Source organism: Notolabrus celidotus, chromosome 6 (genome assembly GCF_009762535.1).
Source record: "Notolabrus celidotus isolate fNotCel1 chromosome 6, fNotCel1.pri, whole genome shotgun sequence".
Classification (NCBI taxonomy): Eukaryota; Metazoa; Chordata; class Actinopteri; order Labriformes; family Labridae; genus Notolabrus; species Notolabrus celidotus.
The window spans coordinates 2,737,666-2,754,994 of record NC_048277.1 but is presented as its reverse complement, the minus strand read 5'-3'; the positions used below and the strand labels follow the sequence as shown (position 1 = coordinate 2,754,994).

Genomic DNA, 17,329 nt, shown 5'->3' with positions numbered 1-17,329 from the left:
CACGTAATATTGAAGCCGTCCTCTTCATCATGCTGTTCACATTCTGACATCAAAAAGTAAAGAATTTCCCCCAACGAGGGACAAATAAAGTATATCTTATCTTATCATGAGACCAAGATGACTCCTAACAATCCATCAACAGCAGGACTGAGACGTTGTGTAGAGGGTCGTAACCATGCACGCCAGAACCTGAATGACCTGAGGGCAGCCCTTCAAGAAGAGAGGAACGCCTCAGCAGACGATAAGTCGACTTGTGACCAGAATGAAGCGTTGTCGTCAAGCTGTAATTTATTCTCAAGGACACATGACGAGTTATTGAGACAAGTTTTGTTGTAGAAAACACACCACTGTTATTTTGTTTGAGATGAAGAAATGACCATTCCATGCTTCTTCTTAAATGCCTTACAATATGATACAAAATCAACTTCATATAAGTTTTGTATTTCTGTTCTCAAATCAAACAGCCAAAGAAGGAGGCTGGTAAGGCATTCTGCAAGTTTTATAAAATGTGAGGAAGAAAGAGCCTTCAGTCCATCAGTTTAAAGCAAAGACAAATGCTCTTTATGACTCACCTGTAGAAAATGTTGCTCCAAGACAAGACAGCAGTGATACAGGTACAAATATAAAACACTCAGAGTACCAGTTTCAGTTGGAAGATGTTTTTTGGTTTTCATTTTAAGCTTCTCTGTAACTTCACAGGATTTGTGTATTATTTTGCAGGACAGTTTAAATTACAGGATTCATAATTTTGACAACAAATGAAACCCCCCCCCCACACACACACACACACACACACACACTCACACTCACACACACACACACACACACACTCACACTCACACTCACAGTCACTCAAAGAATTGGTAATCCCATTACTTGTCCTCATAGAAGACTTTAGCCATAGCAAGGGCGACCTTGGCAACTTTTTTGTCCTTGACGTCTGGGCCCATGTTGGCCCGGGCCAGTCCTATCCAGTACCCCTCTGTTCGATTCTGGTAATCAGTTACTGTCTCCTCCTCCTTCACTGCAGGATGGTCTTCTCCATCTGGAACACACCCACATTGTAGGAGAGGTTAAAGCTTCGTGAAACCATTTTGTTCTCAGTAAATTTAAACAAGTGAAGGGATTTCTGTTTCCTGTTAAAAACATGATGAAGAGTACCGTTTAATTCAGCACTAAGAGCTACAGACTGATACACAATCTAAGATTACCTTTTTATTTGGACATGTTTTCACTGCAGCTGTGGTATAAAACCTTATCAAATGTAGGCAGGACTTTTAGAGGAGGAGTACCTTTAGCAAGCAACTCTCAGGTGTCTAGTGTTTAAAAAGTACAGCTTAGCTGTGAATGAGGTTTAAAAAGATGTAAACACTAGATTTAATATAGGTAGGATGTCAAAATGTGGCCAGTATTATCAGATGGGCTACAGTCATGGCCAAAAGTTTTGAGAATGACACAACTATTAATTTTCTCAAAGTCTGCTATTTCAGTTTTTATAATGGCAATTTGCATATACTCCAGAATGTTATGAGGAGTGATCAGCTCAACTGCAATGAATTGCAAAGTCCCTCTTTGCCTTAAAAATGAACTTTATCACCAAAAACACATTTCCACTGCATTTCAGCCCTGCCACAAAAGGACCAGCTAACATCATTTCAATGACACACAGGTGTCACACACATTAACACAGGTGTGGGTGTTGATGAGGACAAGGCTGGCGATCAATCTGTCATGATTGAGTGACTGGACACTTTAAAAGGAAGATGGTGCATGACACCATTGTTCCTCATCTGTTAGCCATGGTTACCTGCAAGGAAACACATGCAGCCATCATTGCATTGCACAAAAAGGGCCTAACAGAGAAGTTTATAGCAGCGAGTAAGATTGCACCTCAGTCAACCGTCTATCCAATTATCAAGAACTTCAAGGAGAGAGGTTCAATTGTTGCCAAACAGGCTCCAGGGCGCCCAAGAAAGTCCAGCAAGCGCCAGGACCGTCTCCTGAAGGTGTTACAGCTGCGGGATCGGGCCACCACCAGTGCAGAGCTTGCTTTTGGAGGAAGGCCTGGTGTCAAGGAGGGCAGCAAAGAAGCCACTTCTCTCCAGTAAAAACATCAGGGACAGACTGATATTCTGCAGAAGGTACAGGGACTGGACTGCTGAGGACTGGGGTAAAGTCATTTTCTCTGATGAATCCCCTTTCCGATTGTTTGGGGCATCTGGAGGAAGGCTTGTTCGGAGAAGACGAGGTGAGCGTTACCATCAGTCCTGTCTCTTGCCAACAGTGAAGCATCCTGAGACCATTCATGTGTGGGGTTGCTTTTCGGTCAAGGGAGTGGGCTCTCTCACAATCTTGCCTAAAAACACAGCCATGAATAAAGAATGGTACCAGAACGTCCTCCGAGAGCAACTTCTCCCAACCATCCAAGGGCAGTTTGGATGGTTGGGAGAAGTTAAAGTCATTAAGATTTTGGGTCCTTGGCCAGGAAACTCCCCAGATCTTAATCCCATTGAGAACTTGTGGTCAATCCTCAAGAGGCGGGTGGACAATCAAAAACCCATAAATTCTGACAAACTCCAAGCATTGATTATGCAAGAATGGACTGCCATCAGTCAGGATTTGGTCCAGAAGTTGATTGACAGCATGCCAGGGAGAATTGCAGAGGTCTTAAAAAAGAAGGGTCAACACTGCAAATATTGACTTATTGCATGAATTCTGTGTAATTCTCAATAAAAGCTTTTGATACTTATGAAATGCTTCTAATTGTATTTCATTATACCATAGAAACATCTGACAAAAACACCTAAAAACCCTGAAGCAGCAGACTTTGTGAAAATGTAATATTTGTGTCATTCTCAAAACTTTTGGCCATGACTGTACAGTCAAGAGGCATTTTTCTACATACATGTGTATGTGCATCTTTCCAGAATGCCCCTACCAAGATGGCGGTGACATTGACATATGTCTATGTATAGAACAGTTTCAGTGTTTTGTTGTCCCTGTCCAAACTCTTTTCAAACGTGTTGTTGGCATCAAATTTAAGTTAAGAATGTATTTTTAAAAATTCAATAAAATTGAGTTTCAGTATTTGGTATGTTTGAATTTGATGTAATGTTTCAATGATGTGCTAACCATCAACTTTTCACACTGTGTCCAAACTTTATTGGAATCAGGGTTGTAATTAAATGCAGGGAGTGCATGTTTCCTTCAGGTGTGTATATTATACCTGTTACTCAATGTTAATTCAAATAGTGTAAAAAAAACACAGACGAGCCAAAGACAGTGAAGAGGCAGAAAAACCCCTGGCCTTCCTTACCCTTACTGTCCTCCTCATCTTCGCATTCCTCCTCTGACTCTTCCTCTCCTTCTGCTCCCTTTGCCTCTTCTTCCTCCTCATCATCGTCCTCTGACTCAGACTCTTCCAGCCACTCCTGGGCCTCTGTGGAAACAAAGCAGTAATCTAAATAAAACATGGCACCGATCTTTCTCACGTCTCCTTCCAGTCCATGTCAACACAACAGAACGCTGCTGACACTGACTGTGAACAGGACAGAGACACGTCACACCTCTGTTTGTCTACATTTTACCTCACACAGCCCTCACATTAGTGTGTACTTACTTGGGTCTATTTCCACTAGAACCTCCCACTGGTCCATCTTATGGAGGTCCAGGCTGTAGAGGTCATTCAGAGTGAACTGGCGGTCTCCGACCTCGAACATCCCCCCGTAGATGAAGAGCTTACCCTGACTGGCTGTGGCCATGGCGTTGGACCTCGGGCATGGCTCCACCAAGGGAGCTGAGTCTGAGGAGACAAACAACATGTATTCGTCTTAACTCACTCCTTTTTTTACACATTACTCCATTTCTGAAAGAGCCGGGACATTTATTTAAAACAGCACAAAGACAACAAATCACACGTAGAAAGAGAGAAATCTAATTGTTTTCAGAGGATGACTTGCTTATTTAAGATTTAAGGAATGTTTTTCCAGTTCTTGTTTGTAGGACTTGATGAAGGACTTCAGCTGCTGTAATTGGAACTGCACCCGGACATCTCTACTACCGGACCCAGCTGTTGTTCTATGTGCAGAATGTGGAGTAAGAGTAAAATCTTAATGAGAAAAGCAAGACCTCCTCTGAAAGAGACTGTGTCTACCTGGCAGCATGTGATGCTCCAAAACCTGTTTATCTTTCATCATCAATGGTTCTTTCACACACATGCAGGTTACCCCTGCCATGTGCTCTAATTCAGGGGTTTCCAAAGTGTGGGTCAAGACCAAGCGGCAACCTCTGGTCTCAAAATATGAAGCCCATGCAGAAGTGTTATAAACTGCAATACATCGAGTGTCCACTTTAGAAACCACATACACACCCATTCAAAGAAGACAATCTTTACAGCATCTGGATAGATCATTTCTGGATCGGCACACACTGTACGGGGGGTGAATTTTTTCATAATGCAGCAATTTCGAAGATAGTAAGATTACAAGTCTTCCAATGAGAGGCACAGCTGACTTGACAGGAGGGAACACTGTAGCTGTGGGCTAGGAGGCTAAAGGCGTGCCTCTTTACGTCACACTGGCTCCACAGAAGTTAGGTTGAGTTCAACATTTCAATATGGCTCCCGCCAAAACAGGGCTTCAGAAACAGATGGGTGACGTCACGGATGCTAAGTCCATTATTTATACAGTCTATGATTCAAACCCGATGTGATTCAGCGTATTTAGTGCTCGGCGTCCTCAGCGCCAGCTGAGTTTCTGTCTCAGCGCTCTCAGCTCAAAACAGTTCCACTGTTGGAACATTTCTGTGCTCGTCAATTTAACTTCTTGATCACCGACCAATCAGAATCAAGAAGGGGCGGGACTTCTGATATCAGCTTTGTCAACAACACTAGTTGAGGTCCGTACGGAGAAGAAAAGTTGTCACCCTTGTTTTCTCGAGGTACAATTTTAGAGTTTAGATCTGCTGCTGATGCTCTGACACGATTTATATCAACAGTTTTACAGTTTCTTGATGAAATGTTGTTGAAAGAAAGAAAGTATGAAGCATACAGAGCATTTTAAAACAGCACAGTCTCTACTGAGGGGAGTGAAAGTGCAGTGGGATGACTTTCTTAACCTAGCAACAGTAAACGCTGGAGAGAAGCGCTCTGAAATTGAAGTCATGGGCGCTCCAAAGACAAAAACGGCGGCACCGTGTCCACTAACCCTGTGCCGCGGTGTCATGTCCACTAATGGAAGCAGTAGACACGACACCAAATGTACCAGCTTACATAAGACAGTGATGTAGGCTAGGACTTAAATGATGACATCTGTTGACAAGAAAAAATTTAACCTACTTTTGCTCATTGCTATTTAATGACAAATCTGTCTCATGTTGTTTCAGCAGCTTTCAGAATGATTGAACACTCTACACTGTACTCACTCTGGAAAAACAAGTTCTTTTCTGGTGTGCGTTCTTTGGTTTATTCTGATTATAGCAAGGCCTTTCTGATGACTTCCCTCTCTGACAACATCAAATGCATCTGTTTGTTGCAACTATTTTACATCTCCATAGTGGAGCTGCTAAATGTGATAAATCATCCTGTTTGTGTTTTACTTCCAGCAGCACCACCTCCTTTTCAGGATAACTGAAGTAATTCTTTATTTTGAGATCAGTGGGCGGGCGGTTCAGAATGTGTTTCTCTCCACTTCTCTGTTCTAGTGTGATTTCTGTGCTCACAGAACTGCAGTCTCATGCCCTTAGAGATGGCCATATAGAGGAGTGTTCACCAATGTAAATCAGGCTCAGCGAGCATGAGCTTTAAATTTAAAAAAGACACGGTATCCGTCCATTTAAATCTGGGGTTGGTAGTCAGATTTAGATCCACTTTTTGTTATACTGGTTAAAATGATCTTTATGTCCCGATGGTAATCAATACATAATGTGTTCTTAAAAAAGAGGTAAAAAAAAGATGCTATCTACAGCCGGAGTAAACCTGGGAAAACACCAACCAATCCCTGCCATCAGGAGCCAAATGATGAAACCAATCAAATCCTGTCCTGCCGTTCTGCCCGCCTCCTGCAGAGCGTACATTTCATGTTTGTTTGTGTTTTTAACTTTCACTATGAGAATGTTTTGGTGTTTTCTTACCGCTGAGTGAGACATGAGTTGATGTAGTGCAAAACACAAACCATGTGCTGAGGACCGGTTTTGAATCAGTCACCATCATATGGTCATGAATCAGCGGCGCTCGTGCATGTGAGCGGGGGCGTCATTTTGGAGGAGCTCCGAGGGGAGGGGGGAGGGGTTAGACGGAGTCCTGAGGAAATGCTACATTCAGATTCATACTAGTTTTCTGTGACTACCAACCCTAGCTTTAAGAGCCCAGGTGCAAACAATTCTGGGGTTTCAGAAAAGGTTCATGAATCTGCTGCAGACTTTTCTTAAGAACAAATTTAAGAACAAACTTAGGAAGTAAATGAGGCCCATTGTTCCTGAGTTACTGCTGCACCAGTCTTACACCAGGGGGGGAACCCTTGCCTCTCAGAGAGGCTCATTTAATACCTAATGATGTTACTGACCAGTTGTTATGACTCTTATTAATAGGCAGATGTTCCACCAACTGTCGCCACAGTCTCAACCTTTTTGAAGCACGTTGCTGGCATCATTTCAAAAAGAGGCATACAATTCTACAAGAACTATTGACTTTCTCACGTTTAACATTTGCTACGAAGAGGAGAGCTGGTATAAGGAGACGGAGGTTTATGGAGAGGAGTAGAAGCCGTGTCTCTCCTCTCTCATCATGGGCAACATGAGACCTCTGGATAATAAGATGGACGAGCTAACAGGACTAGCCAGGAATCAGACGGAGTTTCAGGAATGTAGCATGGTGTGCTTGAAGGGAACGTGGCTGCATCAGGATATTCCCGACCACAACGTCTCCATTGACGGCTTCCAGACTATCCGGGCAGACCGGGATAGCAACGAGAGTGCTGTGAGCCTCCTACCATATTATCTGCACAGGGAGATCTCACATGTCATACTGGTAGCTGTTTACATCCCCCCTCTGCCAACCAGACTACGGCGTCCAACGTTCTCAACACTGCCATAGCCAGACTCCAGACAGACCACCAGAGTGCCCTCTTCCTGATCTCCAGACAGACCACCAGAGTGCCCTCTTCCTGATCTCAAGACAGACCACCAGAGTGTCCTCTTCCTGATCTCCAGACAGACCACCAGAGTGCCCTCTTCTTGATCTCCAGACAGACCACCAGAGTGCCCTCTTCTTGATCTCCAGACAGACCACCAGAGTGCCCTCTTCCTAATCTCTAGACAGACCACGAGTGCCCTCTTCCTGATCTCCAGACAGACCACCAGAGTGCCCTCTTCTTGATCTCCAGACAGACCACCAGAGTGCCCTCTTCCTAATCTCTAGACAGACCACCAGAGTGCCCTCTTCCTGATCTCCAGACAGACCACCAGAGTGTCCTCTTCCTGATCTCCAGACAGACCACCAGAGTGCCCTCTTCCTGATCTCCAGACAGACCACCAGAGTGCCCTCTTCTTGATCTCCAGACAGACCACCAGAGTGCCCTCTTCCTGATCTCCAGACAGACCACCAGAGTGCCCTCTTCCTGATCTCCAGTCAGACCACCAAAGTGCCCTCTTCCTGATCTCCAGTCAGACAGCCAGAATGCCCTCTTCCTGATCTCCAGACAGACCACCAGAGTACCCTCTTCCTGATCTCCAGACAGACCACCAGAGTGCCCTCTTCCTGAACTCCAGACAGACCACCAGAGTGCCCTCTTCCTGATCTCCAGACAGACCACCAGAGTACCCTCTTCCTGATCTCCAGACAGACCACCAGAGTGCCCTCTTCCTGATCTCCAGTCAGACCACCAGAGTGCCCTCTTCCTGATCTCCAGACAGACCACCAGAGTGCCCTCTTCCTGATCTCCAGACAGACCACCAGAGTGCCCTCTTCCTGATCTCCAGTCAGACCACCAGAGTGCCCTCTTCCTGATCTCCGGGGACTTCAACCATGTATTTATTTTACACACAGCTTATTATTGTATTTGTATAACTTATTGTGTATAGAGCAACTGTAATGACTGAATTCCCCCCCTGGGATAAATAAAGTATTTCTGATTCTGATTCTGATTCTGATGTTGTCTTTGTGCTACTTTCAGTTAAAATAGAGGCTTCAATGTTCAAATCATCCCACTCTGTTTCTCTTCTCATCCTTCTCAGAGTCTCAGCTGTTTGTGAAATGTAGCTCATGTCAGTGTGTGTTTTTGTGTTAGTCTTACCATCCTCCTCCTCCTCCTTCGGCTCTTCCTCAGGCTCCTCCTCCTGAGCTCCAGGGACCACTTCCTTGATGGTCATCACTGTTCCGTCCTCGGAGACGATCTCTTTGACAATCTCTGTGGGCGCTTGAGGTTTCTCCGCCTCCTCCTCCTCCCCTGCTTCACCCTCCTCCTCTGCTTCACCCTTCTGCCCCCTCCGTCTTTTCTTCTTCTCTGACTTGTTTCCCTGGATAGACAGAAACGCAACGATAAACGATCCCACACAGAGGTTATGTAGTCGTGCCATGTTGGTATATTATTAAGAAACAAGACCCTTTCATTTAAACTTGCTCTGATTTCTACTTCAGTTTCTGCCTCAATTAGCGTCCTTCAAACCGTCTGCTAACACTCCCTGCTTTGTAAACCGCCTTTCCAAGAAGAAGTTAATGTACCTAAAAAACATTTACCATCATCTACCAGAGTGTCTTCCACAATGTGAGTCGAATGTAAAAGTATGGCATGTATGCTTCATCAAACATTTGCTTCAAACCTGGGTGCATTAACTTTGTTTGGTTGAAGGGGGGAGTTTGTGATACTGAAATTAAGAGTAGGCTTCAAACTTTCCAATCCTGTCTTTCCCTCTCTCTCCTCTCTCTGCTGTCTCTTACTTTAACTCTTCCTGTCCCATTAAAGTTACTAACCATAGACCTTTCTAAGTCACTGAGCTCCCTTGTCTCGTAGGTTCCTCTGGATCTCTGCTGCTGTGGACGTGCCAGACTCCAGCTGATACAACTACTACTATCCGTCTCCCCACTATCATCTCTCTCTCTCTTCATCTCCCTCTATCCCTCTCTCCAACACGGTCTCAGCAGATGTGTGTCTAACATGAGTCTGGTCCTGCTGGAGGTTTCTGCCTGTTAAAGGAAGTTTGTCCTTGCCACTGTAACTTGCTAAAAATGTCTAGACCTGCTCTGTTTGGAGAGAGCCTGAGGAGAACATTTGTTGGGATTTGGTGATACATTAATAAAGATCGATTGATGGCCGTTAGCATGATCTCATTTGTTATGGTGTGTGAAGACAGATAACTCAAAGATACCGTTGGTATTTGAACTCCATTCTAAATTTAAATTCCAGGTTGGTGGTCTTGGATCTTACCCTGAGTTGTCCTGGGAACCAGCGGTTCTTCGTTGTATCGTACAGGTAAAGATCATTGTAGAAATCTCCCTCCAAAGACTCATCCTCTTCCTCGTCACGAACGCCACCAAACAGCACCGCTCGCCCTGCTGAGCCCACTGCGAACGAAAAGCCGGAGCGGGGAGGAGGCTTGTTCCCAGAGGGGCTTACTCTGGACCAGGTCCACTTCTCTGGAGGACAAAGAAACAGTCAGGAGTGAAGTCAGGACTCAACATCTCTGTTCCAGCCTCCAGCAGCGCTCTCTGTGCGTGATGTGTTCGTACCTTGGCCGTCTTTCCCCTCTCGCTTCAGGAGGAACATGTCAGAGTGGATAGTCCCCTTCTCCACGTCCTTTTTCACTCTCTAACACAAAACACACAGGATTACATCTCAGACCACATCCTCACTAGTCCTCTTACAGAGATACACTTTCAGACATACACACCACTTTAGAGTATCCCCCGTAGATGATGACACCTGTACCATCAACAGTGGAGGTCATCTGACAGGCCGAGCGTTGGGAGGGGGGGAGTCCTTGTGGAGCGAGGCGGGACCAGGAGTAGGTGTCCAAGGAAAAAGAGTGGACGTCATTGAAGTAGATAAAATCTCTGCAGGCGGGAGAGGGGAAAAATGAAAGATTACTTCACTCAGACTCATCAGGATCATGAAAACTCCTCTTCACTCTCTTTTAGTTGAAGCACCATCAGGCATCTTAAAACTAAACGAACATTTTCTTTGAAGAATTAAATAATAAATAAAGAAAATACAGGACAGGAAGTAAGATGTCGTATCTACCCCGACATAGAGTTCACAAATCCAGTTTGTGTACACGCCTCCACTCTTTTCTAAACCAGTCAGAGCCTTACACTGTGAATCAGTCCTTTAAAACACAATCATTAACAACAGTGAGTAACTTTACAATTATTAATCTACTGAATTTTTGAAGCATCTAGTCAAATTCGCGCTAAACATTATATCCATTTCTCTCAAATTCTTTAAATATATTTTTCAAGCTCAAGTCTGATGATGAGTTGACTTTTCCATAGTGTGTGTCTGAGTGAGTAACAGAACTGACTGATGGATGGATGGGTGATTGGATGGATGGATAGATAGATAGATAGATAGATAGATAGATAGATAGATAGATAGATAGATAGATAGATAGATAGATAGATAGATAGATAGATAGATAGATAGATAGATAGATAGGTGGGTGGGTGGGTGGGTAGATGGGTGGGTGGGTAGATGGGCGGATGGGTGGGCGGATGGGTGGGCGGATGGATGGATAGATGGATGGATGGATGGATGGATGGATAGATGGATAGATGGATAGATGGATAGATGGATAGATAGATAGATAGATAGATAGATAGATAGATAGATAGATAGATAGATAGATAGGTGGGTGGGTGGGTGGGTGGATGGATGGATGGATGGATAGGTGGGTGGATGGATGGATGGATGGATGGATGGATGGATGGATGGATGGATGGATGGATGGATGGATGGATGGAAGGGTGGGTGGATGGATGGATGGATGGATGGATACCAATCCTTAACCTTGGGTGTCTCAGTTTTTAGCCAACCTCTAGTTGTGTTTTTTGTTTGATATGAAAATGATCCTTTATTTTTCCCAAACAGAATACTCAAAATGAAAATGTCAGTACCTTTTAGACTTGCTCCTGTCATGTCTGTATTTAAATTCAGTAAAGATTGATTAAAAGGCAGTCCTAGAAAATCACAGAGGTTGGCTTTATTCTTTCCAAAATCTCTTTAACACCATGTGTGTTGATATATAATCTGAAAGGGAGTTATAAAAATCATGTTATATTCTTCAGGACGTTCTCCCTCCAAGAGAGCGAGCTTCTGGGCACTTCTGAGAAGTTGTCTTCTATTGTTTCCCAATTATGTCTTCCCTTTAATGTTTAAATTGACCCTAACCTGACTTTTTTGAAAAATGTTGCTGTCATCAAATTTAAATAGATCATAATTACATAACAATGTCTTTCATCTTATGGGCTGCTTACTGCTAAGAAACTGATCCTCCTACTTTGGAAGAAGAAGGAAGCAGAAGAAGCTTGATGCTCAGGTGAAGACAGTTTTACCTGATGATAAGGAATGAATAATCCGACTCAGTGATAATGTAGTTTGTGAGATCAGGCCTTTGAATTGTACTGTTATATGAAAATTGAATGTCTATGTGGATGCTTTGTGGAGATCTTGTTTTTCTTAATAAACATATTGAAACACAAAAATGAACATTTCTCATTTTCAACATCTGACATGTCGTCTTTGCATTAATTTGAATTAAATGTAGCTTTAAATTATTATAAAATATAAAAATCTACTTTAGACAACTAGTCCAAACTCTTTTAGATATGGGGATTGTAGCTAACAGGATGTGGAAGAGGCAGACTTCCTTTGGCCTGTATCAAAGTCAGGCTGTATTCTAAACCTCCTGCTACATACATCCTATGAATGCAGTATGCAGTAAGTACTGCCTTCTACATACTGCGTTTGAAGGTACAATGTTACAATGTTACAATGTCATTTAGCAGACGCTTTTATCCAAAGCGACGTACATACGAGAACAAGAACAACACAAGCAAAGATCTAAACAAGAGGAAACAAGATCAGTAAGAGAACAAAGTGCTTCAAGTCAATTTGGGTGCAGGTACTGCCAAGCAGTGTAAAGGCAATGCACAAAAGTAAATAAGGAATTTTTTATTTATTTTTTTCAAAATAAGGAACATCTACAATGAAGCAACCAAACCATTTAAGACCTTCCATTATCATCATCAACAATTAACATCACCACAATAATGACCAAAGTACCAAGTGCTGGGTCCCTCCAGACCTGAACACAGATTCCCAGAGTAGAGCAGGACAGTGCGAGTCAACTGTAGCTGGAAGACATGATCTGCCACTGGGGACAACAGTGGAGAACAGTCTAGCTAAGTGCATAGTGCTTCCTAAAGAGCTGGGTCTTTAGCAGTCTTTTGAAAGTAGAGAGGGACTCTGCAGATCGAATGGAGTCAGTAGTCTGTCTGTTCTGTTGGATCTGGTCTACAGGATGCTGGGTCAGGCGTTGTTGGATTTCCAGTTTCAGAAAGCGGAAGTAAACAACGACCGAGCTGATAGATAAACTGCTTCTTTAACATCACTTATGATTTAAAAAGTTAAGAAGTGGTTTATATGGAATTTACTAATTTTCACAGCACCTAAAAACTGAGTTCCCCCGTCATATACGGAAAAAAGAAGAAGGAGGTTAGCACTTTGCATTGTGGGAAACAGAACGTGAGGGAGACTGGTCCGCTGCAGACTGAGACATGTTCCTGAATCAGTACGACATCTGAGTAGTTTTGTCATCCTGCAGATTTTACTCTCGTTCACATACTACATACTGAATTTAGACCAAATCAGTACGTACTGATAGTATAGAAGGAGGTTTGAAAACAGCCTCAGACTGGCTAACAGTGTGTTTACCTGGTACTCTCATGGAATCCTCCAAACACCAGCAGCTGATTCTTGCAGAGGACCATCCTGTGGCCACTGCGGCCTGACGGACCACCAGGTGCTCTGAAAAACAATGGACTTATTCTTATCAATGACACTCAGGTGATCATAATCTAAATACAGAGGAAGCACATTAACTGGACTTTACTTTAACTCACTTCAGCAGTGACCCTATGAATATATTTATTAAACAATCAACGTGTTACATTCAGATTCAAAGGGAGGACAAAGTGATTCAGATTTTCTTCTATTTTTCAAACTTCATGTCCATTATTTAATTTTTGATCCAGTGCACATACTTAATGTTCTCCCAGGTGTTTGTTGCAAGGTGCAGCACCCATAGGTCCTTGTAGTGGTAGAACTGTTCCCCGTTTGGAGAGGCGAACTCCCCCCCAAACACCCAGAGCTGACCCCCACCCTGTGGTGCAACCACCGCCTTAGAGAGGGAGGGGAAAGAGGAGTTAGACAGAGTTGTTAAGTTGTTAAATAGTGAAGAAAAGCACATTTATCTATATCTGTGAGAGAGATTACAGTGTGGGCGTGCGCTCCTAAAGAGGATTGTCTTTTTGGAAGTACCTGGTGAGAGCACCGCGGGGGAGGAGGGTTGGGAATTTCTGATTTGACCCAGCTCTTCTTCTTGATGTTGTAGAAATACAGATCGTTGTACAGGTACGTCTGCAAAGACACGGACATGAAGGTCTTTAGAAAACTGATTCATCAAAAAAGTATGAGCAATCAATACAGTTTTCATAAATCTCTAATTAAGAAACATTTGTTCTGTATTTTTGTGACCTTCTTCCCGTTGAAGAATTCTCCTCCGAACAGGATGAGCTCATCTTTCTCAGGGTGAGGAGAGAGAGACGCGCTGAGTCTGAAAGACATGAGAAGATATCAAATTAAACAAACAATCATTTAAACATTGTGTTACAGCTGAAAGTCATAAAGGTTTTAATAACACTGGTATCATATCAGACTTTGAAAACTCATGAATCTATCAAGGGTACTGAAACCTTATAGCAGCATAGCGCCGTAAATAAACATTTAAACGAAGACTTAAAAAGGGTCAGTTTACCCTGACACCATGGACTGAAGTAAAGTCACTAGACCGTATTTCAGTGGAGATGAGCGACCAGGTTTGGATTTTATCACCCAGCAAAGAAAAGAAGACAAGAAGTGTTAAAACACGTTAGAATAGTCCGTTTTGGTTTTGCAGGTTCCTAACTCAGTGAAACGGCCCAGAATTTAAATCTCTTCTTAAAGCTGGGGTTGGTAGTCTCGGAAAACTAGCATGAATTTGAATGTAGCATGTCTTCAGGACTCCGTCTAACCCCTCCCCTCCTCCCTCAGAGCTCCTCCAAAACGAAGCCCCCCCCCCCCTCACATGCACGAGCGCCGCTGACTTGCGACCATATGATGGTGACTGATTCAAAACCCGTCCTCACCAAAACATTCTCATAGTGAAAGTTAAAAACACAAACAAACATGGCTGCTGTTAGTACTTACAACTGTCATGCCAGCATTATCCAGTTGTACTGGTGACACGAGATCAGGAGAAAAGTTATAACACATATATAATACTGTAACAGCTCTACTGTTTGTTAAACCTGTTCAGTGTAGATGTTCTTAATTCCTACAGTGTTGACAGTCAGTGAAGGCATCAGGAGAGGTGTAGAGTGTGTGAGCTGGAGAGAGGAGAGACAAGAGGAGAAGTTCTTCATTTATTCAAACATTGATTGTTGTTTTGTTGGTTGGCGTGATCACGGCCGACAGTGACCGGTTATTAAAACTCAACGTGTTCACCAATCGGCTCGTCATCCCTACAGCGTCCGGACGGACGCTACAATACATCTGCATTTCTGTAGGACTTACTGAATGTCATTAATTCTTTTGCTTGTCAGAGCCCAGTGGTGAGAGCTTTTTAGACTCTGATCCGGACTACAGTCCTGACAAAGCACCTCATCGAGTCAGAGGGGACAGGCCCGAGGTCGAGCGAGAGGGGCAGTCAGTAGAGTCAGGGGAAGCAGAGGCAGGAGACGGGGACTCGGAGTACACGCCGGGGAAATGTACGCGCAGGAGGCGGGCAGGACAGGATTTGATAGGTTTAAAATTTTGGCACCCAAAAAACAGTGATTGGTTGGTGTTTTCCCAGGTTTACTCCGGCTGTAGATAGCAGCTTTTTTTTTACCTCTTTTTTAAGAACACATCATGTATTGATTACCATCAGGACATAAAGATCATTTTAACCAGTATGACAAAAAGTGGATCTAAATCTGATTACCAAACCCCAGCTTTAAGACTCGTTTTTACAGACTTGCATTTATGTGACTACATCCTTTTAACCGCTTTTATTTTTATTTATTATTATTTTTATTTTGTCTCCAATAATCTATTGTTATAATTGTATTTGATTTTTTATTGTTTTTTATTTATTTTTTCATTTATTATGTGAATGTTCCTAATTTATCCTTTTCCGTTTTGTATTTTCTCTGATGTGATGTCATCTTATTCTTTATTAATAATAATAATAATAATAATAATAATAATAATAATAATAATAATAATACATTTTATTCAAAGGTGCCTTTCTCAGCACTCAATGTCACAGTACAGGGCAGAGTTTCAAAAGTACATTTTAAAAATGAGGCTGATAAAACCGACAAGGTATGATATAGTGCAGTTAATAAATAATAATAATAAAATTAACAGGATAAGATGAAGTGCAGTTAAGAGGTGTAGTGAATGACAGTTTGAGGCGAAATTACCCATAATTCTTAGTGCTGACAACACTTAAAGTTACACCCCTTTGGACCATGTGTGACAACAAGAGATAAGCATGACAGCAGCTGATTTGACGTCATCATCACGTGATTAAACAATTACTATCAGACTTATGATTCATGTGGATAAATATGGGAGGAGAACTGAGCGACACTCACTACAAGACAAACATGTCACTGCCCCTTTGGTCACTTATAGGCTCGTTTAATCAATAAACCAATAATCCAAAGAGTACTCGTGTCCTTACTTTAACATTATATAAATCAGTGCAGATCTGGTCAGATCTGGTGGGACTTCTCCTGTTCGATGATGTTAATGATGCTTTATAGAATCCCTGCAGGGTGAATAAGACCAATAACCACTACTGGTTATCAAAAACATGTGTCATCTCAGTCAGTCACCCTGGTTCTAGAAATTAAACCATGTACTGAATGTCACAATGTAGTTGAGGGTTTCTTCTGACAGAGAGAAATCACCCAGCTGATAAAATAGGTTAAAGAAAAAGATCAGTCAGTCACCTGGGTGATGGAGGAGAACATTTCGTCTCTACTACCTGGGTCTTCTTTGCATCCAGACTCTGAAACTGAGCAATGAGGGCCTCCAGATCCTCCTGAGGAGAGCAGAGAGAGGAGAGGGGAAACTGAGGGATGAAATCTGCTGCAGGTTTGATTATATAAAATAATTATATAGTATTTATAGACAGACAACTATTAAAAAGTAGTTTCTAGTGAGATTAAATGTTCATACATGAGGCAGAACTTCATCTTAGAGTTGTTTTTAAAGTAAAAAATAATAATATAGTATAAACCATGTGTCCTGTATATATTTACCTCATCTCGTTTGGACCTCTTTGAAACCTTCTTCTCCATCTTGGCAGCTGTCTTCTCCGCTCCCTTCACCTTCGTCTCCTTCTTGCCTTTCTTCGGCATGTCTGCTGACTTTCTCCTGCATATACAGAAGAATTCTTTTAATATCACTGACACTTTCTCTGTTCAGGCTGAAGTTTTTATCACATGGGTCTCCACAGAGCTGCAGGCACGCTGAGGCTCTTCCTCATCCGTGTGAGATTTACTTCCGGCAACACGACAGTGCTGTGTGTACGGAGTGGAGGTGAAACAGCGCCCTCTGGTGGGCCGGAGGATGTACGGTGTGGAGGTGAAACAGCGCCCTCTGGTGGGCCGGAGGAGGTATGGCGGGTTAGAGTCTGCCGGAAAAGATGGAGGGAGGAGAGTTCAGAGGACAGTGGAGGAGATTTTCTTTTCCTTTTTCTTCATTTGTTTTCAGTTCAGTTAACAGGATACAAACAAACACACACAAAGAAAAATACATGTTTTAAATAATGTATTAAAGCACTCTTAAAACATTATTTATTTTTTATTGTTTTCTTTATATATTTATTTTTTTGCACTTTATGTAAAGCATCTTTGAGTACCCAGAAAAGCGCGAAATAAGTCATATCAATTATTATTATAATTATTATTATTTTTATTATTATTATTATTATTATTATTATTATTATTATTATTATTATTATTTAAAGAAATTAATTCTTCTTTTTTTCGTTCTTTTTTTTAAATTTTATTTTAGCCACACGTGTA

The 17,329-nt window shown here is 42.4% G+C and overlaps 1 protein-coding gene across 1 annotated transcript; it reads right to left on the bottom strand.

Annotated features, from left to right (window-relative positions):
- Window positions 1-272: 272 nt before the first annotated feature.
- On the bottom strand, window positions 273-16,825 carry klhdc4 (kelch domain containing 4). Its single transcript, XM_034686713.1, has 13 exons — window positions 16,562-16,825; window positions 16,250-16,341; window positions 13,746-13,824; window positions 13,530-13,628; window positions 13,253-13,389; window positions 12,924-13,016; window positions 9,883-10,045; window positions 9,722-9,800; window positions 9,420-9,628; window positions 8,289-8,511; window positions 3,620-3,802; window positions 3,317-3,439; window positions 273-1,045 (listed from the first exon to the last, which is right to left on the bottom strand). The coding sequence occupies exons 1-13, from the start codon at window positions 16,658-16,660 to the stop codon at window positions 873-875; spliced, it is 1,752 nt and encodes a 583-aa protein (XP_034542604.1). The 5' UTR covers window positions 16,661-16,825; the 3' UTR covers window positions 273-872.
- Window positions 16,826-17,329: the final 504 nt, after the last annotated feature.